The 27,978-nt window shown below is 40.9% G+C and overlaps 2 protein-coding genes across 2 annotated transcripts; both read left to right on the plus strand.

The window, feature by feature from the left end:
* The first annotated feature begins 9,032 nt into the window (after nt 1–9,032).
* Nucleotides 9,033–10,923, plus strand: LOC146558877 (uncharacterized). Its single transcript, XM_085245923.1, has 2 exons — nt 9,033–9,593; nt 9,685–10,923. Exon 2 carries the CDS (start codon nt 9,946–9,948, stop codon nt 10,921–10,923), a length of 978 nt encoding a protein of 325 aa, XP_085102049.1. The 5' UTR covers nt 9,033–9,593; nt 9,685–9,945.
* A 10,668-nt stretch (nt 10,924–21,591) lies between these two features.
* LOC146558878 (uncharacterized) lies at nt 21,592–24,995 on the plus strand. Its single transcript, XM_085247596.1, has 8 exons — nt 21,592–21,755; nt 22,476–23,127; nt 23,239–23,299; nt 23,393–23,473; nt 23,557–24,462; nt 24,575–24,614; nt 24,723–24,783; nt 24,886–24,995. The coding sequence occupies exons 1-2, from the start codon at nt 21,680–21,682 to the stop codon at nt 23,081–23,083; spliced, it is 684 nt and encodes a 227-aa protein (XP_085103722.1). The 5' UTR covers nt 21,592–21,679; the 3' UTR covers nt 23,084–23,127; nt 23,239–23,299; nt 23,393–23,473; nt 23,557–24,462; nt 24,575–24,614; nt 24,723–24,783; nt 24,886–24,995.
* The last annotated feature ends 2,983 nt before the right edge of the window (nt 24,996–27,978 follow it).

Consider the following 27,978-nt stretch of genomic DNA (forward strand, 5'->3'; position numbering starts at 1 on the left):
GCAGCCGGTGCTCGATATAACGCAATGTCAGCGCATTTTTCTGCACAAGATAAGTAAATATAGTGTTTTCCCCGAGCGCAGAGCTGCTGGAGCTTGTTTCCTTACAGAGCACTTTCTAGGCGAACAGCTTCATCAGCGGCTGATGTCCAATCACCGGCACACAGCTTTGAAACCTCAGCTGAGTTTTAACTCTCAGTGGTTAAATGCTGGACTTCATTCACTCAGGTTCTGTCTGTCGGGTCACGTTTACTTCGCTGTTTTATTTACAACTGAGCAAATCGGTTTGGCTGAGGTTAAAGTTACGTTTCATAACTGCATAGTTTCACAGACGTTTAATGGTTCACTGGCACATGTGTTAGACTGAACTATCATCTAAATATCATCTGTTTTTTAATAGTTATTCAACTGTATTCTAAGCACCAGCTGTCTGTTAGAATGTGATTTTTTCTCTCTCTCTGTTGGCAGAGGTATAAAAATGCGCAGAAAAATCTGACGTGCATGGCGAACTTCACCGACGATATTTAGGGAGGAATAAACACACATCAAACATAAATGAACCATTTGCCTGTCTCCATAATTGAGAGTATTTTCTCTTCTTATTGTTACGCCCCCTAGTCTAGGCGTGTAGGGACGCACATAAGGTTGGAGGAGAGAGAGAGACAAATCCCCGCCCTGGTTCCCAAGCCAAACATCCAAACCAGTTGTGAGTAAAAAGGTGATTTTATTTAAGGAAAAGAAGCATAGCTCCAGGGTGAGCCCAGGCCAAAATAATAAACAAAACCAACTAAGTCCCACCAGAGAAAAACTAACTAAACCCTAGGAAAGAAACAGAACAAACAAATGACAGAGCTATCCCTCGCTCCCTACCCGGAAAACAGGAGAAAACGGTTCCAAAAGAAAAGGCGGCTCACCCCTTCCGCTTCAGCCCAAGAGTGCCTACGCTCTCAGCTAATGCACTAGGAGCAGCTTTCACAATTCACGCTCACACAAATACACAATAAAAATACAGGCTGGGAAAGTCAGGGTCAGGGCCGCGTCGGCTGTCAAGCTACTCGCTCGCTCGCTCCACTCTCTCTCCCTCTCCCTGTAGATCTGTCAGAGCGGCTTTTTGAAGGTAGTCACCCGCTCCATGGTCCAATCAGCCGCTCACTACTCTTCATTAGGGGAGGGACCTGGAAAGAGTCTTAAGCACAGTACAGAAACACAGAAAGAAAACAGCCCACACAGGGTCCTCATGGCCACAGCCGTAACATTATGTCAACACTCTCTCTCTCTCTTTTTTTCTTTCTTTCTTTTTTTTTTTTTTTTTTTGCTTTTTCGGTCATGTGATGTTTACCTATCAAAGGCTTGTTACAAACACATGAAACAACATGAAACACATGGTGCAGACTTCTGGATGTTAGAAGAAAACTAATACTGCTCATGAATGAGACTAAAGGCAGGAAGGTGTCCTTTAAAACTAAACATGTTAATAGGACCTCCCTATTTATATCATAGTTTATGATATAGCACGTGTATTTCAGTAATAGCCTGCTGATTTCAGTGTAGTGGTGAACAGTCGCACAGCTCACGTGGGCGTTATCTGTGATACTCCTTAACTATAATTTATCCAAGTTAACTTCAGTTAACCATTCAGACAGTTCTTTTGCAGTGAAAAACATAAACACCCATATGCTGCCGGGAGGTTTCCTCAGTGCCAGCTGTTTACATTATAGCTGCTTATGCAGTAACCATGGTAACCACGGACTCTGAGCGGCTGGATCGACGGAGGTCAGACAACAATTTTACATGTATGATCTTAAAACAGGACACAGCCACTATACGTGCTGGCCTCATATCAAATGTGAAGGCAGACTGAGTCTATGTTTGACGTTTTTTATATCTAATCTTCCTTTTCAAACATTTAAACAGCAGCGAGTCTGCAGCTGAGGGAATACAAACTCAAATTGTCGGAACAGGTTTGCTCGTTTCTTGGATTCATTTGGTGATTTATTAAATGTATAACTGTTATTCTAATCTGCTGCTGAGTCTCTTACACTTTTCTTTATGCTGTATATTTTCACGTCTCTGGAATAGTTGGAAGTTAGATAGTCAGCTGGGAAACTTTGTGTTAACTCATGGAGCTGAGGATATCGTGGATATGCTGACCTCGCTGCGTGGTGTACAGAGCGAGGTCAGCATGATTAATATTCACAATAAAAATATTAGCCGAACATCATGAAGTCTGTATGTGTTTCATAGTGTCGAACAACCTTTGTACAGTTAAAGCCAGCAGTTACTACATGACGGAAACACCAACGTTATCTCTTTTATGCGTTTATACACAGGTCACGCTGATTACTGAACAAAAACCCAAAGATCAGATGTTAAACAGATTTATTTGCTCTCTCTCCTCCTTAAACATGTTTTTAATGTTAGTTATAATTCAGAATTGGCGACTGAAACACGTAGGACACATAAGAACATCAGGAAATAAAACACCGATAAATATAACCTCAGTGAAAGAAGTCAGCGGGGGTTACTACAGCTGTGTACCGGGGCCTGCGCTTTGTCGGTGGGATTGCTTGCGAGGCGAGCGGGTCTATCCCACGCTTTGCCGTGAGACTGGGCTGGGCAGACATCTCCGAAATCATCGAAGCACTTTTGCAAAGAGGCTGTATCTTGACAAACCGACCAGACACATGAAGATTAAACCACTACATTCTCGGCTAAAAAAATATTAAAACGGTATTTGGTGACACACAAACAGGGTTTTTCAAAGTTCAGTTCTGTTAGCTTCCACATGCCGGTTGTTGTGTGCTAGAAACAATGGCCACCAGGCCAAAGCAATGGTTTTGACTCGATCAGCGTTAACCCCGCCCCCTGAGTTTGATGGGTGAGGCTGACAGATAAAATTATTTCATGATGAGAGCCAGGCGCCAGGACTGCCAAAATTAAATAAATAAATATATCATTAAATAATTAATTAAATGTGTCAATAATTAATTAAATGTGTCAATAATTAATTAAATGTGTCAATAATTAATTAAAATGTGAAATACATAAATAATTAATTAAATGTGTCAATAATTAATTAATTACATGTGTCATAACTATTTATTTAATTAATTAATTCCAATTTTAATTAATTATTGCCTCATTTAATTAATTATTTAATGGTGTATTTAATTAATTCATTATGGCAGTCCTGGCGTTCCATACCTTTGAGGCAGAAATGTTGTGTTTACAGGTGTTCCACAGACTTTTTTTGCACTTTTCTAATTGCACTAAATGTGCACTGTTACAAGAATGTTTTTCTTTCTATTGTTTTCTATTAATTTATATAATTTTAGGTTAAGCAGGACAGAGTTCCTTGTGTTAATTTTGTCATTTTGCACAAAAAGTGAAGCGTACCAGTCTTTCGTTTAGGAAAGAGACCTATTTTATTGTGTTAATGTTGTCATTTTGCGTTAAAAATAAATGGATAAATGATCATTTGTTTCCCATGTGTTCATATCACAAAGAATATGCATCTACTTAAATCAACTTCAAGTCAAATGGTTAAAAAAAAAAAAAATTCACACTCAAAAAAAAGAGCTAAAAAAATTCACCACACAGGGAAGGGTGAAGACAATTGGGTCGCCTGGCCCTGGCCACTAGGTGTCCCTTATTTTTTTTTCAGGGAGTTGGCAACCCTACTGAAAGGTAACAACCTAAAGCTGGCTGAGGATCTGTCCCCTGACGACCGCGCCCGAAGAAACAGACTCTGGCCGTCTGTGGAAGCTGCGCGCAACGAAAACAAGCTGGCGTTCTTCGTAGGAGGTCGTGCGTTCGTGGAGGGAAAAGAGATTTTTCCAGCCCTATAATTTGATCCAAGGTATTTTGAGGTGAAAACTGAAGTATCTTAAGATTAACTTGGTTTCACTGCCGTTCTTTTTTTGTTTGTTTGTTTTTGTTGTTGGACTCATAAAACGATCAGAGTTAAACTGATGCAGTTTATTTGTTATAAGTTTATTGGTCTTCAGTTTGGCTGCAATATTTTTTACTGAAAATGTTATGAGCAAGCTGGATAAGCTTCTTTTTATTTTTTACTTTTATTCTTTTTTGAATAATTAGTTATTTAAATGGAGCAAGAAAATTTCTATTAAGCTCCCTTTCAATGCTCATATGTGAAGCGTTTATTTATTTTATTTATTTATTTTTACCACATTGGTTTTATTGTTTTAGGCTATTGTATTCCTATTATTCAATCAATCAATCTTTATTTATAAAGCACTTTTCATACAGAAAAAATGTAGCACAAAGTGCTTTACATAGTTAAAAGCAGCCCACCCCACCCTCCAACTCACTCCCCACACTCTCAATACACATATATCCCCCCACCCCCACCCACATACACATACACACACGCGCACACTTAAAGAGTAAAAATTGGGCTGGGCTCGCATGAGCCAAGTGAGGAAACATTATAACAGAGAGCCGTCTGCACCGGGAGCCGGTCACAGACCGCAGCCTCCGGGCTGGGCACACAGCAGGAGGGAGGCCAAGGAGCCCCCCAACCAGGCTGAGAGGACCCCAGAGACCCAGCAGTCACGGTCAATAACAGCCCCGGTGCAGAGAGCCCCCTCCGAGGAAACACTGGAGATATGCCACAATAGGCTATATACAGGGTAAAATGATAAAATAAATAAGAACGGGTTACAATATAAATATAAATAGAGTAAGAAGATTAAAAAATGGATAAGAATAAAATCAATAAATATTAGGTAAAACCTGAATTAATAATAAAATAACAGGATAGAATAAATAAGCATAAAATAAATAAACGTTAGGTGAAAGCTAAATTAAAAAGGTGGGTCTTGAGCCTGTTCTTAAAAACATGTACGTTCTCTGCGGCCCTGAGCTCCTCCGGCAGGCTGTTCCACAGACGAGGACCATACCACTGAAAAGCTGCCTCTCCGTGAGTATGTGTCCTGACTTTAGGGACAATCAAAAGGCCAGTGCCAGAGGACCTCAGGGTCCGCGAGGGTTCGTATGGTAAAAGCAGATCTGAGAGATAAGAAGGCCCAAGACCATTAAGACATTTAAAAACCAATAAAAGAACTTTAAAATCGATCCTGAAACACACGGGGAGCCAGTGCAGCGATTCTAAAACCGGTGTAATGTGAGCCCGCCCTCTGGTCTTCGTCAGCACACGAGCTGCCGAGTATTATTCAAGTTCACAATTTCCTTACTCAGTATGGAACGCCAGCACTGCCATAATGAATTAATTAAATACACCATTAAATAATTAATTAAATGTGGCAATAATTAATTAATTAAATGTGGCAATAATTAATTAAAATGTGAAATACATAAATAATTAATTAAATATGTCAATAATTAATTAAAATGTGAAATACATAAATAATTAATTAAATGTGTCAATAATTAATTAATTACATGTGTCATAACTATTTATTTAATTAATTAATTCCAATTTTAATTAATTATTGCCACATTTAATTAATTATTTAATGGTGTATTTAATTAATTCATTATGGCAGTCCTGGCGTTCCATAACTCAGGGGTTGCAGTTCTCATCTTATATAGGACTCTCTTAAGTGACCAGGTTCCCAATTCAACTGTTCTTCATTTACTTGGTTTAAGCTTTTTCTTATTTGTCACTTTTAATTTTTGTTACTATCATTATGTCTCTGTCTGTTATTTCTTTAAATGCAAGAGGTTTAAGAAACAATGTTAAACGTAAGGCTGTTTTTTTGTTTTGCAAGCAGTTCAATTCAGATTTCTGTTTTATACAAGAGTCTCACTCAACAGAACAAGAAAAAACATTTTGGAGATCGCAATGGGGAGATGATCTGTGGATGTCCCATGGTACAGAGCATGCTGCTGGTGTCTGCATACTTAAAGGAAGATTTAATGGTCAAATCTTGAATTCTGACATAGATAAAGATGGTCATTACATTTTTCTAATAGTTGAGGCTGCACACTCTATCTATATTTTAGTCAGTGTGTATGGTTTTAACTGTCAGAGGGAGAATAAGCTATATTTTGATAGGTTGGAGGAGCGCCTACTGCGCTGGTTATCTAAATATCCCAATTCTTTTATTGTTTTTGGTGGAGACTTTAATACAGTGTTTAACAGCTATTTGGACAGATGGCCTTCTAGAAGTTCAGACTCTAACTCATTCATAAGACTGTTTGCACAAAGATTCAACTTAGTCGATTCTTGGAGGGATTCTCATTCGTCTCAGATAGCTTATACATGGTGTAATAAGACTCAAACCAGACACTCACGTATCGATTTTTGGCTTATCTCAAAAGATTTAGAAAAAGTTAAAACGGATATTTATCCTACACCACTCTCAGACCACAAAATGGTTAGCTTATCGATCCCGTTGTCATCCTCCCTAATCACTAAAACCTCTTACTGGAAGTTAAATAGTACCATTCTTGAGCATAAAGAAGTGATTTGTGAAGTTCAGAGATTCATTAAACTTTATTGGAGTAAAGCTCTCACAAATAATACATTTTGTAGTAACTGGGAACTTTTGAAATATGAAATTGGAAAATTCTTTAGAAAATATAGCAGTGATTTAGCAAAAAAAAAGAAGATCTGATGAGACGCAAGTGATACAAAAGATCACATGCCTTACTTCCAAACCAATAGACACCCTCAGTGAATCTGATAAGATAGAACTGGTTGACCTGCAGCACAGGTTAGATGAGCATAGCAAATAGCACATAGCAAAATATTGTTCAAACTTTTATTGCAAACTTTATTCTTCTAGTTATTGCCCTGAAGCTTGTCTGACTTTTTAAAATTCTTTAGACAGTCTGTCTGACATCTGCATTTGCTCATATTTGTTTAACAGCCCGGGTCTGCGCTCAGGTGTCGCACTTTGGATAAATAAGAGCCGCTAAGTCTGACGTGAAAGTCATTTCTCAGTAGTCAAGTACGCGAGTCCGTACAGCGCAATCGTTTGAAAGTGTACTTGATGACATTTCTGTTACAGAGTTTTTACTGCCACCCCCTCTTAATTTAAATATGAACAGAAATTACACAGATAATTAAAAAATGTATTTTAAGCACGTTGGGACCATTAGCTTACATGTTTTCAGTTTTCAGTTTTATTTGTCATATGCAAGTTAGCACAGGGTCAACATTGCAATGAAATGTGTTTGACGAGCAGCAGTCACTCAGCAGCATGATACAGTAGGAGAAAATATAAGAAAATAAAATAATAAGAAAAAATAAAAATAGTAAGGAGCAAAATATTAGAGAGACATGGTAAAAGAGAAAAGATGACTAAATATATATTTATCTATAAATATAAATATATGTACACTAGTGATTAAATAAGAAAATCTTGAAAAGAAATATGACGGGAGGGCAGATGGGATATTGCACAGGAATGAGCAGCAGAAAATTACAGTATTGCACTTTTAAATATAAATATCAATGACAATAACGTGGAGTGACCAGTGCAGATTAAACATTATATGTATTATGAAACAGATGGTTTGGTGACAGTGGTCCAGGTAAATGCTACATGGACACCTGATCAGAGGACAAGGGCTTAAAAGGTGTCTGTGTGTCTGTATGTTTCTATAATTGTACATATGGAGGACAGATAGCTGCATCGATGTGTTGCTCATCAATGACCAGCAATTAAGGGAGAGATACCAAATGACAGTTTGTACAAAGATGGCATTACATCCCAAGCCTCCACTGTCCCAGTAACAACAGATTACCATGGAGAATATGGTTTTCAGCTGAGATTTCAGAAGGGTGGTAAAGCAAAGATGAATACATAAATAAATAAATAAAAAATAAAAACAATAATGAAAATGTCATTCTGCCTAATTCAAAATTTCCTAAAACCATACTGGCTGATCAGTTACCGTACAGTGAGATACCGTTTTCTTACTCAAGTACATAAAGGTTGGCTAGATTATAAGAGCGAAAGGTGAACAGTGAAGCTGTTAGTATGTTACTTGAAATTATAAAAAATGGACTTTATAAAATAAATACCTAAAGGTTTTTCAGAAATTATTACATAGAATAACAAAGCCATACTTTTACATATACTGAAAACAAAAAAAGCTTTATCTTAAATGTACATAGTATCAGGGTAGGGGAGCTTGAAAGGAGCATGAAGGGTTTATATTCTCGATTTATTGGTCCTTTCCCAGCGGAAGCAAAGTTAAATCCTGTTACCATTCAGCTGGTTCTGCCTATTAAGGTGAAGATGGATAATATTTTTCATGTCTCCCAGGTGAGGCGAGTTTGTGCAGAAATAAGTTAAGTGTGTGTGTGTGTGTGTGACAGAGAGACAGACAGAGAGAGAGAGAGAAATCACCAAGCACTAAAATTCAAATTTTGCACTGCAGACCTCACAGTGTCTGTCTGTCTGTGTGTGTGTCTGTGTTTGTGACAGACAGAGAGAGAGAGAGTGACACTTGCTGTGTATTTAAAAAACAAACGAAAGACAATGACAGACGCAGAAGGCGATTGGACTGTTTGTGGCAACAGACGACTCGTTGCTCTCCCCTTGTACAGTGCATCCTGAAGGCATGTGTGGACCAGGAGATGATGCAGTGCTCCAAAGGCCTGGTTCTGCTGTCCCTCTACACCTCTTACTTTTTCAGTTATTCCACTTTTGTCCCATCCTCTCCTGGCTTTTCCCCCATAACCCTAACCTAACCCCTAACCCTGACCTTCGGGGTCCGTGCTCCCAAATTTGATTTACCCTAACCCCTTGTTTTCCCTAGCCCTTCCGGACTCTTTAGTTGTGTTCCCCAGGGACACATAAGCCCTCACGCCACGTCAAGGCAGAGTCCATGTGAGGGTATGTTTTTTTTTTTTTGTTTGTTTTTTTTTTTTTTGGGGGGGGGGGGGGGGGGGTAGGATTTTGGAAAATTTAACTTTTTTTTTTTTCGTTTTCTCTCACAAATGTTTACAAAAATAACATATATTATTTGTTACGGAGTATAGCATGGTGGGAAAGGACGGAGAGAAAACCCCCCCCCCCCCCCTAAGTTTTGTTGGTTTTGTTTTTGAGTTTGTTTTGGATTAATTGCATGTTTTTGTGTTTATTTACGGTTGTTGCACCTGTGTGGGAGGGGAGATTTTACTCTAGCCCAGCTGCCAGTGAGGCGGAGTTGAATACAGGGAGCGGCTGATTGGAGTTCCTCTTTATAAAGGGGAGAGGAAGCAGGAAGTGTTGTTGTTGTTTTTAGTAGGACCTCGGTGAAGCAGGAGAGCCCCGGAGATCCAGGACAAAGTGTGCGCATTTTTAATAGAAAGGATCTTTTTTTAGCCTGGCCTGGTTTTTGCTTTTAACGAAACGGAGGACGTGGAAAGGAGGACGTATTCCTATGGAGCTGTGAGAGGACGTGCTGGAAAAGAGAGGACGTGCTGGAAAAGAGAGGACGTGCTGGAAAAGAGAGGACGTGCTGGAAAAAAAGGGACGTGTTGGAAAAGAGGAAAACGAGCACTAGACTGGAGACCTCCTGCGCCCCGATAAGAAGAACTGGACCAGCTCGGGGAAGTTTAACTGCCGGGAGGTAATGTGGAGACCCAGCCTCGAACAAAGTTAAAGCCTGAAAAGGTGGGTGGCAAACCTGTTTTAGGGAGCTGCAGGATTGATACGGTTGGTTGCGTGTTCGTGCTGTGACCCTCTCTCCCCTGTTTGTAACTAGGCGAAGAACTCGGACCGCGGTGGTCTTTGGGCTTTGGATCCCTGGCCGGGGTTGTCTTCAGCCGGTAGTTTGCCTAGAGGAAGAACAAATAAATTTTGTGTAACCCATTGCAGTGTGTGCGTGGTGGTTTGTTGCTGGTCCCTACTAGAATTCCTATTCTTTTTGCACGGAGGCTCTCTTAACAGACCTCCCGTAACATTTGGCGTTTGTCGACAGGATTTGTGACCAGTATACAAACCTACCTGCCTTAGACTGATTAATATGGCGGATGAGTTATCTGAAACCAGGAATATGGCGTCACCATTTTTTATCGGTGCGCCCTGGGTACCAAAATTTTGTGGGCTTAATACGAATTATGAAGATTGGGAGAGTCAAATTAGCGCAATGCTCCGTGCTCAAAAGTGGTCGATAGAACAGCAATGTGATTTTGTATTGAGTGCATTAGGAGGAGAATCACGACGTGAAATTCTTATTCTGGAACAAGCGGAGCGGGATACGCCAGATAAAATCTTTCTTCAGCTTAAAGAACTGTATGGGGACAAAACAGCCGTGGGTACCCTGCGTGCCATGTTTTATGAAAGGACAGAAGAGCCTATTAGAAAGTTCACGTTACGCTTAAGGGAGTTGGGCCATCGCCTGCAGACAAAAGAGCCACAAGGGTTTCGGCGGGCTGACCTGCACCTGCGTGATCAGTTTGTCTTGGGTCTTAGGGAGGGTGAGATACAGCGTGATCTGCGGCGTTTATTAAGGCACGATCCTGACCTCTCATTTGAACAGGTGCGTAAAGAGGCTCTGCAATTGGAAGCGGATGCGCTGTATGGCGTACATGAGGACTCCGCTTGTGCTGTAGTAAGAGGGGATTTAAAGTGGCAGGATACTCTGAATTGGAGAGATAAGTTTAAAGTGGAGATCCTTGCAGAAATGAAGGAGCAAATTATGGATCTCAAAAATACTCTTCAGGAGGAGCTGAGGGAATTTGTCCGACCAGCACCAATGCCACGGACGTTTTCAGCTCCTAGAGGTGAGCGAGAAAGGTGGAACCTTAGTTCCCCTCAATATAGGGGAGGTGTTGAAGTGTCCGAGCCACCCCCGGTGACAAAGCAAACCCCACGGTTAGTGGAGCGACCACGGCACAAGTGGGATGAGCATGGGCAGCCTATTTGTAGTAGGTGTGGAGTTAGTGGACACATGGCAAGAGAGTGTCGGGGCACTTCATCTCAGATGGCTTTAAACGAGTAAATCCAGTCGCTATGGGCCAGGTGATTGGAAAGGATGATAGTGGTCCAACTCAGTTAAACCACCCTCAATTTTTAGGGGCATGCCGTCAAGTAGAAGTATTCATTGATGGTAAAGAAGTGACATTTTTGCTGGATACTGGGTCTAATGTAACATTAATGCCACAAGCCTGTTTTAGGAGATTGTTTGGTGAACAGGAGCCGGGGAAAGAGAGTGATCTTAATTGGCTAAAGCTGAAGGCCGCGAATGGATTGGCTATTCCTTACGTGGGCTATGTGTTAGCTGAAGTACAGGTGGGAGACATTACCCTGAAAGATATGGGAATTGTGATTTCAAAGGACGACCCCAATAATTCTAATGCATTACCTATATTAGGTATGAACATCATCGTTCCATGTTGGGATGTGTTTTTTTTGAAACCTCAGACGCAGACCCAGACCTGGCCTGTTGGCTCGACTGTAGACGCTCAACAAGCGTGGGCATCTGCTTTTCAGGACTGTCAAAGAATTCAGGCAGCTGTCCCCGTACCACAAGTAGGGACCCTGCGACCCGCTTACCGCCACCCGGTGAAGATCCCTGAGCACAGTGAGCAGGTGATTTGGGCTAGGGCCCCACAGACACTGAGGAAAGGACAATGTATCTTGGTGGAGCCATTGGAAGGGCCTAGTACAGTTGCCGTTGCTCGATCGCTAGGAACTGTCTATAGAGGCCGGGTCCCCATCAAAGTAAGGAATCTCAATCCTTTTCCTATTACGTTACGACGTTATGAGGCCCTGGCTACATTCTCCACGGAAAATGTCGACATTCAGGAACCTTTTGAAGTCACGTTTGAGCAAACCAGGCCAGGCATCGTTGAAGTGGGCGTATCCCAGGTGAGCTCGGAACCATCTGGTAAAGCTCCTCACATTGAAGTTATGACACAAGGGCGGTCGAATCTATCTATGGAGGAGCAGGAAAAGTTAAATGGTCTCTTGAGGAAGTGGGGCGATGTGTTTGCTGCCGACGAAGAGGATTATGGCCACACAGATGTAATTACGCACTCTATTCCGACAGGTATGGCACCTCCTATTAGAGAGCGGTATAGGCCAATCCCCCCTAAAATGTATCAGGAAGTGCGAGAATTGCTGAATAATATGATTCGATCAGGGGTGGTGCGAGAGAGTACAAGTCCCTGGGCAGCACCCATTGTCCTGGTAAGGAAAAAGAATGGGGAATTGAGATTTTGTGTGGATTACCGCAAGTTGAATGCAGTGACACATAAAGACGCCCATCCATTACCTAGAATTGAAGAGACCTTGACGATGCTGACTAAATCAAAATACTACTCCACCCTTGATCTAGCAAGTGGGTATTGGCAAGTGAAAGTTTCTGAAGCTGACAGGGAAAAAACTGCATTTTGTACTCCTTTTGGCTTGTATGAGTTTGAAAGAATGCCTTTTGGATTGTGTAATGCTCCAGCAACATTTCAAAGGTTGATGCAGAGTTGTTTGGGAAGTCAAATCACAGAGTCCGCTTTTGTCTATCTGGATGATGTGATAGTATATTCACCGGATTTTGACAGCCACCTAGAACATCTGCAGGCAGTGTTTGCAAGATTGAAGAGCTATGGGCTGAAGTTGCGACCTGATAAATGTGTTCTTTTCCAGCAACAGGTGAAGTTCCTGGGTCACCTGGTGAACAGTGAGGGTGTGGCTCCGGACCCTGATAAGATTGCCGCTGTACAGAAGTGGCCGGCCCCGCAGACTATTCATCAGGTGCGTTCCTTCTTGGGCTTTGCCGGTTATTATCGGCGGTTCATTGCAGGGTTTGCGGGTGTTGCTAGGCCTCTTAACTCGCTGCTAGTGGGAGTACCGAAGAATAAAAAACAGAATATCCCCATAAATTGGGATGAGGATTGTCAGCAGTCCTTTGATCTTCTGAAGCAGAAATTGCTCGAGGCTCCTATTTTAGCTTTTGCTGATTTCAGATTACCCTTCCGGCTTTATACGGATGCCAGTAAAGTGGGCCTTGGTGCAGTACTGTCTCAAGTACAAGATGGGAAGGAATGTGTGATAGCCTATGCTAGCAGAAGCTTAGCACCCGCCGAAAGGGATGATGCAAACTATAGCTCCTTTAAACTGGAGCTGCTCGCTTTGAAGTGGGCGGTGACTGAGAAATTTAAAGATTATCTATGGGGGTCTCTGTTCACAGTTTATACTGATAATAATCCATTGGTCCATTTATCGACTGCAAAAGTGGGCGCAGTGGAACAACGGTGGGTAGCCCAGCTCGCAAATTATCAATTTGATATTAAGTATCGGCCTGGCCAGGAAAATGTGAATGCTGATGTTCTGTCTAGAATGCCATTGCAGGTGCAACCCCAGGATTTGGTGCCTCCACAGAGTGTGGACGAAAAAGCATGGGTTCAGGCTGTGAACATCGATTGGGATCCAGGATGCTGGCAAGGCTTACAAGAGCAGGACCCCACGCTGCATAGAGTGAGGTACTACATGGCCCGAGGAAAGATGCCATCTGGGGAGGAAAGACGCCAGGAGCCTACTGCAGTCTTAAACTACATGAAACAATGGTCACGGCTGGAGTTGTTGGAGGGTGTTCTGGTCCGCAGGGGGGTGGATTCCAACACCTGTGAGGCGTACTACCAAATCCTTGTTCCTTTGGAGGAACAGCAACCAACATGGAAGGCTTTCCATGAAAGGAATGGTCATTTGGGGGTGGCAAAGACACTTTCGATGCTGCGCCGTAGTTTTTATTGGCTTCAAATGGAGAAGAGAGTGCGGGACTGGACAACATCCTGTGAACGGTGTGTACGTCATAAAGGTCGTGGTGACGGTCGGGCCCCACTTAGCCCTGTTCTTACACACGCACCTCTCCAAACCGTGGCAGTTGATTTCCTGACATTAGGTAGACCGGCAGACTCATACCAGTACATTTTGGTCGCCACTGATTTGTTTACAAAGTATGCTTGGGCAATACCTACCAGGGACCAGACCGCTGCAACTACAGCGAAGATGTTGTTGAGACATATTATTCAGCCAATTGGATGCCCAGAACAACTGCACTCGGATCAAGGTGCTAATTTCGAGTCCACCCTCATAAAGGAGCTCTGTCAGTATTATAATTGTCAGAAAAGTCGAACTACTGCCTATCATCCTCAGGGAAATGGGGCCTGTGAGCGTTTCAATCAGACATTAATAAATATGCTGTCCACCCTAGAGGAAGAGAGGCGGACTCGGTGGGTACAATGTTTGCCCGAACTGCTCCAGGCTTATAATAACTCTGTCCATGCGTCTACAGGTTACACCCCCCATTACCTGATGTTTGGATGGAATGCTCGTCTGCCAGGCGAGCTGTTTATGGGGACGAAGAGACCCATGGAGTCAACCACGACGCAGGAGTGGGTGAGGAGACATCATGAGCGCTTGAGGCTGGCATACCAGATGGTGGAAAAGAGCAGCCAGAAGGCTGCAGGCCGGATGAAGGACAGGTATGATGTTGGGGCTAGGGCAGCACCATTGCTCCCGGGGGAAAGGGTTCTAGTCCATACGACAAGAAGGGACGGACAGGGTAAACTGGCAGCACACTGGGAGGAAGAGATCCAAATTGTAGTTGGCCAGCCAAACCCTATGAACCCAGTCTACAGAGTTCGGCCAGAAGGTAAAGATGGGCCTGTTAGAGTGGTCCATCGTAATCGCCTGCGCATATGTACTTTCTTGCCTTCCGTCAATGATAAAACAGGAGGTGGCGCCTTAGAACCAGGAACGGCAGCTGCGCATGATATAGCGACAGCCTCAGACCAGTGGTTACTTCTATGGAGTATGGCACAGCAGATGCCAGGGCCAAGTCACTATCCGTCCTCCAACAAGTCCGCCCCTGCAACTCAGGAGGGTTTAAGGAGATCTGCCCGTGAAAATCTCGGGAAGCCCCCACCTCGATATACTTAGTAGAGTGCCCGAGGACGGGCTAGGAAAAAGTTGGGGTGGGTGTTACGGAGTATAGCATGGTGGGAAAGGACGGAGAGAAAACCCCCCCCCCCCCCTAAGTTTTGTTGGTTTTGTTTTTGAGTTTGTTTTGGATTAATTGCATGTTTTTGTGTTTATTTACGGTTGTTGCACCTGTGTGGGAGGGGAGATTTTACTCTAGCCCAGCTGCCAGTGAGGCGGAGTTGAATACAGGGAGCGGCTGATTGGAGTTCCTCTTTATAAAGGGGAGAGGAAGCAGGAAGTGTTGTTGTTGTTTTTAGTAGGACCTCGGTGAAGCAGGAGAGCCCCGGAGATCCAGGACAAAGTGTGCGCATTTTTAATAGAAAGGATCTTTTTTTAGCCTGGCCTGGTTTTTGCTTTTAACGAAACGGAGGACGTGGAAAGGAGGACGTATTCCTATGGAGCTGTGAGAGGACGTGCTGGAAAAGAGAGGACGTGCTGGAAAAGAGAGGACGTGCTGGAAAAAAAGGGACGTGTTGGAAAAGAGGAAAACGAGCACTAGACTGGAGACCTCCTGCGCCCCGATAAGAAGAACTGGACCAGCTCGGGGAAGTTTAACTGCCGGGAGGTAATGTGGAGACCCAGCCTCGAACAAAGTTAAAGCCTGAAAAGGTGGGTGGCAAACCTGTTTTAGGGAGCTGCAGGATTGATACGGTTGGTTGCGTGTTCGTGCAGTGACCCTCTCTCCCCTGTTTGTAACTAGGCGAAGAACTCGGACCGCGGTGGTCTTTGGGCTTTGGATCCCTGGCCGGGGTTGTCTTCAGCCGGTAATTTGCCTAGAGGAAGAACAAATAAATTTTGTGTAACCCATTGCAGTGTGTGCGTGGTGGTTTGTTGCTGGTCCCTACTAGAATTCCTATTCTTTTTGCACGGAGGCTCTCTTAACAGACCTCCCGTAACATATTTTCATCTCAACAATGATTTTTTAACAGAACATGATGTCAAAAACAGAATTATCAGATATATTTACAAAGCGAACATTTCTTGTTTGATTACAAGAATTAAGTTTTCAAAGCAAACAAGGTAAAATTAACAATTTTGGAAACATGTTTACAACCGTAACATGGCATCACACTCGTGTAACATGGGAAAAAAATCAAAACTTAGTTAAAAAAAAAAAGACAATAAGTTTTTCATCACATCATAACTTGAAAAAGCACTGGATTGGTGAATTCTGTAACACCAATTCTTTATTTGTCCAACTTTGACACCGAGTGCAGTCTTTTCTTGACAAATGCCTGGTAAGACCGGGCAGACAAGCCTGCAGCCTTGCAATCCCGCACATACTGTGCATATGCATTCTTTACCCTGACTGAAGGGTCCGTGTTCACAAAGCCTATCTCTATGTCTGACCAACGCCTGCTGACATTGGCAGGGATGAACACTGCGCTTGTGCTCACAACCTGAGGCTCTTCATCCTCCAGCAGGACGGGAAGTTCCACGTGATCAAGCTCCAGTTGCAGTGTTGGAGGCTTCTTCTTTGGATGCACTGGCTGGATCACCATACGATATGGGATGTCGTAGTACAGTTTGTACAGGGTGAATCCAAACGTACGCTGACATGGAGATGTAGACAGAATCTTACATTTCTGAAGGTCCGCTTGACTGACCTTTAGCTCGAGTAGCAGATCCTTGATTTTCTCAAAAGATACGAAATCCCGGTTCATCAGGAGGCCAACTGAACTCACCAGAACGAGAATTTTCTTCTGAGTTTCAGGATCGATCTGTTTTGGAAGCCTTTTCAGTACATCGACCAACCATGGCATGCCATGTTCCTTGTATCTGTCAAGATTCCGGGCATAGCAAAGCGAACGTCGCTCCATCTCCATTGAAATATCTCCAACCATGGCTGATGACTGTGCCTCCACCGAAGGCTGTTGGTCATCGTTGGTCAAGGTTTGATCACCCTCATTCCAAAACCAGGAAAGGATCCTTTGCTCTTAGACAATTGGCGACCAATCTCATTACTGAATAATGATTATAAGATATTGGCACAAATTCTGGCTAATAGAATGAAACCTGTATTAGATCAAGTTATTGATGAGAGTCAGTCTGGTTTCATGCAGAATCGTCATATCTCAAACAACATAAGATTAATTTTAGACATAATAGATTACCCAGAACTTGTACAGGATGATAGTCTTATTCTTTTTTTAGATTTCTACAAGGCGTTCGACTCCTTAGAGCATGAGTTTATTTTTACTGCTTTAAATAAATTTGGGTTTGGTCAGTCCTTCTGTAATGCCGTTCGGACACTGTATTCCAATAGTAACAGCTCCATAAAGCTTGCCACTGGTATTTCCCCAAGATTCTCTCTAAAGCGTGGAGTGAGGCAGGGTTGCCCCCTATCCGTATATTTATTCCTTCTTTCTGTGCAACTCCTTAATTCACACATTAAACTCAGTTCTTTAAAAGGCCTGGTCATTGCTAACAGAGAAATACTCATAAGTCAGCTGGCAGACGATACAGCTCTCTTCCTCAGAGACGCCTCGCAAGTTTCAGTGGCCATTAACAATATACAGCCATTCTCTAAAGCCTCCGGACTTTCACTCAACCTGCATAAATGTGAACTTTTACCAGTTAAAAGTTGTTTAGCAACTTCAATTCATGGAATACCTGTAAGAAATTCTGTAAGATACCTTGGAATTCAAATAATAAAAAATGAGCAATCCAGATGCTCCACAAACTTCATTCCTATTATAGATAAATCCCAAAAAATCTTTAATCATTGGCTACAGCGAGACCTGTCATTGAAGGGTAGAGTTCTGCTATCGAAGGCTGAAGGTATCTCCCGTCTAACCTATGCTGCCCAGTCACTACATGTTGATAATACAACCTGTAAGTCAATTAACAAATTATTATACAATTTTTTATGGAAAAATAAAACTCACTACTTGCGTAAATCAGTAGCTTTAAATTCATATGATAAAGGAGGTATAAATTTTATTGATTTCGGTGCTCTTAACAACACCTTTAAAATAAACTGGATTAAAAAGTATTTAAGAAATCCCACTTCTATCTGGAACTTTATCTCACATCATGTGTTCTCTAATTTAGGCGGCCTTAACTTCCTACTGCTCTGCAATTACAGTATTCCAAAAATACCACTGAAACTTTCTCACTTTCATCAACAAATTCTTTTGGCATGGGCGCTGATTTACAAACACAATTTCTCTCCACAAAACTGTTTTATTTGGAATAACTGCAATATTATTTATAAAAATAAAACTCTTTTTTTTTAAATAACTGGTTTAATAATGGAATAATCTTGGTTAGTCAGTTATATAGAGAAGATGGACTCTTATATAATTACTCTGAGTTCCTCAGGAGATGTACCGATAACGCCTAAAGAATTCTCAATAGTGTTCGATGCCATCCCATCTGGTCTGTCCATGTTACACAGATGCTCCCACAGTGCTCCACTACAGGTCACTCCCCCGGATGTGTTACATTCTTCTCTTGGCAATGTTTGCTTTTCCTCTCATAAGTCTATAAATACCAAAATAAGATCTCTCTTTCAGGATGCAATGGTCTCTGTTCCATCAGCCATATTTTATTGGGCCAATTTTGTAACAGATATTGAATGGAAAAAAGTTTGGACTTGACCACAAAGGTTTTTCTTAACAAACAAAATTAAAGAGATTTCCTTTAAGTCGATTCATAAGTTTTACCCTACCAAACAATATTTGTCCAAATTTATGGCTGAAATAAATGTAAATTGTACCTTCTGTCAAGAGCAACCTGAAACAGTTTCTCATCTGTTTTGGTCATGTAAATTTACGTGTAAATTCTGGAAGGATTTCCACAAGTTTATTACTGACTTTGTTCTCCCTAATCTTCAACTATACTATAAGGATGTTATCTTTGGCTATTATAATTTTAAAGACAAGGACAATGATGCTTTCTTCTTTATAAATTTGGTTTTATTTTTGGCAAAATTTCATATACACAAAAGCAAAGTCCTCGGCAGAAAGCCTGAACTTCTTGTATTAAAAATGGAACTTGCACAATATATAAGGACAATCTCCTCATCAAAAAACACTAAGGCTCTCAAGACTGTTAACATCTATAACCGATTGAAACTGCTAACTTGATTTTGGCTCTTGCAAACTTTTGTTTATTTATGTTCCCCTTAATTTATTTTATTTTTTGTACTCACTTTTGTCTCACTGTCCTTGTCACTCTTTCTGTTCCTCATTGTACTACCACAATGTCATCTTTTATGTGATCCCTGTTTTACTTGACTGTATGTTTAAAATGTGATAAATAAAGTTTAAAAAAAAATAAAATAACAAATCGTGAGTCTTCGACTAATCGTGGCAGCTCTAATTACAGATATCATCTTTCACTTGTGTATTTTAATGTGTTTCAGAACAATATTTCTGTTGTGCAGACTTACGGTTGGTAAACAGCAAATATCCAAGTCATTCAAAATAACATCTGTCATGTAGCTCCTGACTCCCTAAGAGTCAAAAGCTTTACAGTATTTTTTGAAGACATACAAACGTTTATTTTCAAACTAATAACTGAGTTACAGGGTCAAAAATAAAAAATTAACAGTCAGTACTTTTGTTGTTCTTTTTGACAAATTCCTGTTAAATGTATTGGACCCTCTGTTTTTAGGTTTTATTTTTTTCATCTTGACTTCCTTGGAAATGCTAGCAAGAAGTCAGTTCAACAGATGTAACTTATAGTGAGATTGGAGGCGGTGCAGTATTAATATCAGAATCCCTTAGTTTTGATTATTAATCCTCTGGCTGACCCCATATTGCATTTTTTCATCTTAAAATGATGCACAGTCTTTATGTGAAATGTACTGTCTTCTTGATATTTATCAACCCATCAGTTTGTATTTCTGTGTGTTAATAAAGTTCCAACTTTTGTATTGTAACATTTTTGTCTTTTTCTTTCTTTAGTTTTTCAGACAACTCAAACTTTTAAACACTTGTAATGAGCTGTGTGTGTGTGTGTGTGTGTGTGTGTGTGTGTGTGTGTGTGTAAGAAGTACCACTTTTAACAACTTCATTAATATTGTTTTGTATCATAGTAATAAAGGTTAGTTTTAACGTCTGTATCTCCTCCTTATTTAATCTGAGATGTTCTTTTCTAAAAACCTCAGGATTGTGCAAGTACTTGTTGAGTTTAGAAGGTAAGTGAAACACTAAACAGAAAAGAAAAGAGACAGAGATGTGTGTTTTCTGTTAATACCATAATTGCAGTCATCTTAAACAAACACATGACATTTCTTTGGCACGATTGCTTTTTCACTGATTTGAAACTTTAATGTGTGGTACAACAATTCTTCTAGTTAAATAGAAAAAAAATGGGCTGTCTGTGTAAAAAGCATAAATGGCTGTTTGTCTTGGTGTATTGGTCTTTTGCCAGCATGGCAAACTAGATCAATCTGCTGGGACATCTGATTTGAGGACAATCACTTGCTTTTCCAAAGGACACTGACAACCAGACATTAGATGCCACAGCCCTGGCCCACGGTATCCCCCCCCCCCCTCCCCCCCCATGCATTCGGTGGGCCTTCTGTAGTAAGAGAGCAGCTTAATGAAGGTGACAAGGTGAAAACAGGAGGACTGATGTGCCGGTGCTGTGAGGGCATGTATAACACCACCTACCCAAGTGTTGAATATAAGGAGGCTTTGAAGAATCTACAATAATTGTGTATTGTTTGTACATGTGTGATGTTTTCAGGGTTTTTTAAATAAAAATCAGCTTTCTTTTTAATTGCTATTAACTGACAGTCAGATAACCAGCTTTTAAAAACATATTCATAAACACTTTGCAGTCAACAAAATTTGCACAGAGGTTATAGATGAAATAAAAGTATCACGTGTGTTCTAGGTGTGTTTATAACTCTGTTATTGTACATATTCTGTGTTATACATCATAATCATTCCAGTCATTTTTTAACTGTTTTAATCTTTATAAAACTGTTATTTATTTATTTATTTTTGTGATTTCTGCTGCCCTATTGGTCTGGTCTCTCTTGAAAATCTGAGAATGTGATATTCATAATAAAAGGATTTAAGTTTACTGCCAAAAAATGATTGCACTTCATAACAGAAATGTGCTAACTGGCTTGAAATAGATTGAAACTGTTATGAGATTGCTTCAGGGAGCAGACATGACACCGTCTTTTAGGTTTCGCCATCACTTTGTATTATGCGCACAACACCACCCTCCTCTGGCTTCCACATGAACTGCACCTTAAACATCAACTGTTTACAAATGTCATGACACAAACAAACGTTTCAATACCGTAAATCACTTTTTGGACTGCGATCACTTTTTGGCACAACATCGGCTCTGATAACATTTAAAGCGCACTGAAAAACCATTCTTTAATGCTAAAAACCCATTATCAATTGTAATTATTTATTTATTAATTTAAATTTCAGATATCGATCTTCATTTTTGTAAACTGGTGAATTAATGATTTTTTAAAGAATTAAAACGACAAAGTTTGGCAATATATTTTTTAAAAAGGATGAATAAAGCAGTAAAATAAAATGAGAAATATATATATATTTTAAAAACTATGATAATTAGACGAACTTTATTTTAAATAAATAAAATTGATTTTCGGTGACCCTGGGTGTCATGGTGATGATGACGTGTTTGAGTGCAGGTATAAAAGCAGGAGGCAAAAGTGGAATTCGGGTTTCACGTTTGAGCGCAAACAGGAGCTTTTTCCCACTAGTGCTGTGAAAACTCGGATTTTTCAAACTACAGCTAACGTTTGAAAATCTTCAAGAAGGATTTGCAAAATGACTTCTTCAAACTTGAGTCGCGAGATGCACCTGCTCTCCCTTTTCATTGAGGAGGTGTTAGATCAACGCTATGGTGAGTACAGCAGGCTAATATGTCAGAGTGCTAGCAAACAAATACAACTTCGATTTTTGTCTTTTATTGTTTGGAAGTAGGACTTCACGAGTGTTAACATTTAGGATGAGATGTTTCATACTTGAGTAACATCAATTTTAACATGTGCCAGTACGCTATAAAGATGGCGCCATGTTTTTTTTTAATTGCTAACGACTTAAGGCGTTGGAGGACGCTGACGTCAGCGCGCGGCCGTTTTTGCATGTAGAGGGTTTGAGTTGACATGTTTGGGCCGCTGGCGCTGAGTTATACGTGAACGTTTCATAGATTGTGAATGTGTAAAGCTGGAGAAGCTGGAGTTTTAAAAGTTCACAGAGTCGCAGGATGAGTTTGAGATTGAAACAGTGTGTGCCTGCAATAAGGAGGTGGGAGGTTTCTCACCTAAATGTAGCTGCTTTATCCTCAAAATATCGATGCTCAACTAATATGAAGATATTACTCCTTAATGTGAATGCGTATTAAAACCTCAGTGAAAATCCACGCAGCCTTACACACATGAAAACTTTTACCAGGTGAAAAATGTGAAGGCTTTCATAAACAATGAGTTCTGCTGGGCGCTTCTTACTGTTTGTGTGTGGAAGAGCTTATGATGATGTAAAGCCATGTCTGGACAATTTAAATTCAGGCTTTAATTTGTGTGATCACATGATTAACGTAGACGCACGCTTTGCTTTCTCGTAGCTGATCTGGTGAGTCCAGTCACTGCACCTCAGATGGTCGTCACTAACTTGAGGAACCGTGAACTGAGCAGGAGGCATCTGAACTCCATGTCCCACCTGGTCCTCACTCTTTACCATAACCTGGTGACTGGGTCCAAGGACTTTCCTTGCATACCTTTTAAAGGATGGTTCCACCGGGACCTGGTGACGACACCATTTGTCAATGTGAGGCAGAGCCAGAGAGAGAACACCACTCCTTCTCCTCCTACGGACTCACCAGCTGGCATGATGCTGCCGCCTGCGGGCTCCAGCTCTCATCCACGCTTCCTGACTCCAGTTCTTCCAGAGAAAGCAGATCTTGCTGTGCTGAAGGCAGATCGGAGGAACTGTGTCCGCACCCTGACTGTCGACGGCCTCCCCGTCACCAGAGTCATCTCCACTGTTTACCAAACAGAGGACACTGAGATGAAGAACCGCTGGAGAGTAACAGACTACAGCGCGGACGGCAGAGTTCTCACTTCGGTGCTCTGCCGTTTTCTAAATATGTCGGCAAAGCGTGCTAAGAGGAAGGCGGAGGAAGAGAGCAGCATCCGGAGCCCGACTCAAGCAAGGAAGCGCTTGAGATTATAATATACAGTGAAGCATGTCGAACGTCAGCAAGCCTGAACAAAGTGGTAAGTAGTAAACAGTGCTTAAGGTTGTTTCTAAAAGAATGTCCTAAAATATTTGAAAATCGTTGAGGTTTTAACTTTTATTCTTTCTTTTCTGCCTCTTGTTTCTAAAAGTCAGGCAAAAGAGTCACGCTGCAAAGAAACACCACACAGAAGATTTTCCCTCAGTAAAATGGTGAATATATTCATCTTGTTATGACGTTTGCTCACAATAACCAGGAGTGTTTCTGAAGTGATTCACTCTCATTTGGTGTTATTTGATCCAAAGACAACTGAGGGTCTTCAGAGCAGCGTGAACGGGCGTCATCTGAGAGCAAGACAGTCCTGGCGCCTTTGTGGTTCCCTCCAGGTACTCCAGCTTCATCCCACAGTCCAGAGAGATGCAGTTAGGTTGAATGTGAGTGTGAATGGTTGTCTGTTTCTCTGTGTTAGACTGACCTGTCCAGGTTATACCCCCGCCTCTGGCCCCATAACAGCTGGGATGGCTCCAATGGTTAAGCAGAAGAAATGGATGGAAGGATGATCCAAAGAGAAACATTGAAGGCCCTCTCACAAAAAAAGATAAGAACTCATTTTACACATTGTTGAAACATCCTGAAAGTTATTTGTTGTGTTTAGAAACTGGTTGAACTGTCATTAGAGTTTGTTTCGACTTGTTGTTCATTTCTTATTCGGTTCAGCTGTGTTTCTATGTGTCCTTAGTTCCCATAATCAGCCTCCTGTGTGTAAATATTGTGTCAGTCTCCCTTTGTCCCTTGTCAGAGTGTTAGTCTCCGTCCCCTCGTGTTTCCTTGCCTCAGTAGTTCTGTTTCCTACAGTTTTCCCCCAGTATAGGTTTTGGTTAGACTTTTTCAGTTCCCTTTGTCAGTCTTTGTATTTGGTATTTCCTCATCAGTCTCATCACTTTCCTCTCCAGAGAGAAAACAATAAAAAGACCTGAAGAGACGTCTATGCAAACGCTCTCATTGTGAAAGATAAGTATACATCCAACTAATCTGTGACTCTGTCACAGCTCTGATCAGCAATTCTTTCAGGTTTGTCTGTTTTGATGATGTTATTAATTGTTATTATCCTTTATCCAGTTAACTTTCAGAGAGGAGCGGAGGGAGGAGCGAAGCCAGCGTGCTCTGTAAACTGTCATTAAAAAAAAGATAAGTATATATTGATTTTATATTATTATGACAGCTCCTCCTCAGTGAACACTTCCTCTAGTTGCTGAAATCATTTACTAATTTTTTTCTTCCCATTTGTCTTTTGTTTTTCAGAGAAAACAGAGGAGCCAAGGTGACATTAAGACCTAAGACAGGACGGATTGAACCCTTTCTCGTAAAAAGATAAGTATTCACTCTGCTTTTAATCAGAATATTGATAAATATCTAAAATTCTGCTCACCTGGTTGATAAAGTTACTAAAATGATTCCCTCTTTTCTGTCATTTGTCCTTTAGAGAGAAGATGAGGAGAGTGAACGTCAGCAAGAATGAACAAAGTGGTAAGTAGTAAATAGTGTTTAAGGTTGTTTGTAAAACATCCCAAACATTAAAAAAATTGTTGAGGTTTTAACTTTTATTCTTTCTTTTCTGCCTCTTGTTTCTAAAAGTCAGGAAAAAGAGCCAAGATGAGAAGAAACTCCACACAGAAGATTTTCCCTCAGTAAAATGGTAAATACATTCATCATGTTATGACGTTTGCTCACAATAACCAGGAGTGTTTCTGAAGGGATTCACTCTCATTTGGTGTTATTTGGTGTTTGTCTTTGAAAGGAGAGGAGCAGTAACGACACTGGGAGACAAACAACAGGATGATCCAAAGAGAAACATCAAAGGCCCTCTCACCAGCTTTCATTTATTAAATTTGTCTTTACTGAACGATTTCTGGTGTGTACTTGTGTTGATACTCAGACAACAGCTCGTCTTTCTGTTTGTGCTGGAAGATTCAGGCAAACACATATTACATATATAGATTGTTATATGACACAGTTTCACATTTAGTGCTATATGATAATGATAAGGTCCAGTTTAATGGTATTGCTAGTGTCTAATGAAATGAACACGTGATTTTCAGATCCAGCAAAGTGAATATTTTTCACTGTGGATAAATTACATGGAAACGTTTAATGAGTCATCAGCTATTTCACTACAAAGATGATGTGATTAAAGGTTCTCATACATGCAGGTCAGAAGTTTTGCTCCATCCTGGATGTTAAATGCTGATCAATGTTTACACATATCTGCACATTTCTAACAGCTCATTTCACAGGTCATCAGTCTCCTGACTGCATATGCAGAGTTTTATCATCACGTGTTCATGGCAGACAAACATAATTATGAATTCTTGTTTTAGTTCCATTCAGTCACTCAACATCAGGTGTCTGCTTGTCCTGAGCTGTGAGAACTACAGTGAGTTGCTTTCCTCTTTAGCTTAGTATTAATAAACCAGGTCGTAGGTGGGCACCTGCATCAAGGAGTCAAGAAGCATATTTTATTGTTTAATGGTGAAAACAATGGATTGTTGGTCATTTGTTTAATGGAAAGACTGAAAGTGCGGCCTGGTGTTGACTTACACTTATTCAAAGTGATGAAGTACCAACAGATACTAAAAGTCACAGCCTGAAACACGTCAACTGCTTTATTATTTCTAGTTATAAATAAACTGTCAGTTTATGGCCCCTGTGGCTCGATCAGGACCCTTCCGGGATGTGGAGATATTTATCATTTACTATAACTTGTGCTTATGTTGGTTTTTGCTGTGGTTTCGCTACTGTGTTTTTCTCTTTTTGCTTGTTTTTATTTTTCCAGCAGGTGATCAAACTGATTTTTAGTGTCTTCTCTCTCTGTGTCTCTCTTCTCCTATCTTTTTGCTTTCCATCTCCTTCTGTTGAGCATCTTCCCAACTTCTCTTTTCTTCATCTTTCTCTTTCCCATCCCCAGTCCTGTCCGTTCTGATTGTAATAATTTCAAGGTAAAGAAAAGAAAGAAATAATAAAGAGCTAATACACTTTGACAATCAAGTGGACCAGTGTGGCAAAAGCTGTAATGATCCATTTGGGAAAATAAATCTGTTGGACTGGTAAACTAATATACTATAGTAATACGGTATGAAAAATGGCAAACATGAGAATTCTGTGTGTTTTCCTTCTTATCTGCAGACTAACAGTCCACAGGTTTGGTGCTCAGACTCTGATTTGTTCCCTGGAGATGGAGGAGAGAGAGCACAGAGGACAGCAAGGTGGAGGAGTGAAGGAGAAGGTGGTGCAGCTCAGTGTCCAATCAGGAGTGAGCATCTCTATATATGTATATAGAATATATATATATATATTTCAAGTTTTTGTTGTTTTTTGTTTTTTAAAGCAAACACTAAAACTGTCACCCAGACCTCTGAAGATAAAGATAACTAATCATAAATAAAGGGAATATTATCATGATGAGGACACTATCAGAGGTAGTTCAGGGAACTGTTATACTTCAGATACCAGAAAAATCGTTTTTCTTTTCTTGTTTTTTTGGCTTAACTTCATGGTAGTCAAAATGAAGAAGAGTGCTAAGTAAGTAAAAGCTGCATGGCAAAACACACACCTTCACTGCAGATGCATGCACAGAAACCAGTATTTTTTGTATCTTAAATATTAAGTAGTGTGTGTACAGTAGTCAATATAATGGGATGTGTCCTAAAGCAGCGAAAGAAGAGTTCTTACAGCATTTTGCAATATTTAGGATTTTATTGAACACTTTTACCTTTCAACATTTGTAACATTAGTGAGTAATGAAGCATTGCAGAATAATCCTGTGTTTTTGATTATTTATTGTACACTACAAGTAAACAACAATAAGTTAAACATCTGTCACATCTGTTAGAAGCTTGGATACATTTACTCCTACAAGGATTTTACTCTTATGAAATGTAAAAAGAACACTGAAATTATATTTTACAGTTTTTCACATAAACAGTTTTGCTTTGCTTACAGAAACTATAACTTTAATCTCAGCCAAACCGATTTACTCAGGAACAAATAAAATACTAAAAAAAAGCCAAACGATAACATTTTTAAGTTATCTAAGTGACCTATATATGTTTAACCTGAGTAGCGAAAGACTGCGGTGGGTTTGAAAATGATTTGCCAGGAGTCCGGTGTTCTCACAGCTCTAGTGAGCCTTGCCCCCGGCTCGCTATCGAGCTAGTGGGTAACAGACGTCTCTGAAAACGTCGGAGCGCTTTTGAAAATATGTGGTGTCTTGATAAACTGAGCAGATATTTGAGGTTTACACAGCTACAGTCTCGCCTGAAAATATGTGAAACGTTTATTTTGTGACCCATAAAGAATAATAAGAGTAATACTAAAACTAACTAGCTGCCGCCATTGTTGGAAACTGAGCTGGGCTGCGCTATGAATTCTGGGACACAGCTACTTCTTCTTCTTCGGGGTTTAACGGCAGCTGGCATCCTTGTACATGCAGTGCTGCCATCTTCTGTTTCAGTCCGTTATTACACTCTTAAATCCTGCTACTTATTCCTGCGTCTTTTGGGATCTTACAAAGCTTCAAACGACGCTGAAGCTCTACGGTCTGACCGAGAGGGACAAGCAGGAGGTAATCAAAGTCTGTAGATCAGTCATACCGGAGATGCAAGATAAATTCCCCGACGTCGTCGACACCGTCCACCGCATCGGTCCCAAGAGGTCCAACAACAACCAACCCAGGGGAATCATCATTCAGTTTACATCCAGGATCTACCGCGATGCTGTCTGGCGCGCTGCTAAGAAGTCCACCTACCTGAAACGTAACAACCTAAAGCTGGCTGAGGATCTGTCCCCTGACGACCGCGCCCGAAGAAACAGACTCTGGCCGTCTGTGGAAGCT

The sequence above is a fragment of the Mchenga conophoros genome, linkage group LG15 (genome assembly GCF_057382185.1).
Source record: "Mchenga conophoros isolate Kocher_MC1m ecotype Shallow Benthic linkage group LG15, M_conophoros_male_GT1.1, whole genome shotgun sequence".
NCBI classification, from domain to species: Eukaryota; Metazoa; Chordata; class Actinopteri; order Cichliformes; family Cichlidae; genus Mchenga; species Mchenga conophoros.

Excerpts from the sequence above, each read along its gene's own strand:
- LOC146558878 (XM_085247596.1), top strand. The coding sequence starts at position 21,680 with ATGACTTCTTCAAACTTGAGTCGCGAGATGCACCTGCTCTCCCTTTTC. Across the intron at positions 21,756-22,475 it reads GGTGTTAGATCAACGCTATG|CTGATCTGGTGAGTCCAGTC; the intron begins GTGAGTACAGCA and ends GCTTTCTCGTAG.
- LOC146558877 (XM_085245923.1), top strand. The coding sequence starts at position 9,946 with ATGGCGGATGAGTTATCTGAAACCAGGAATATGGCGTCACCATTTTTT.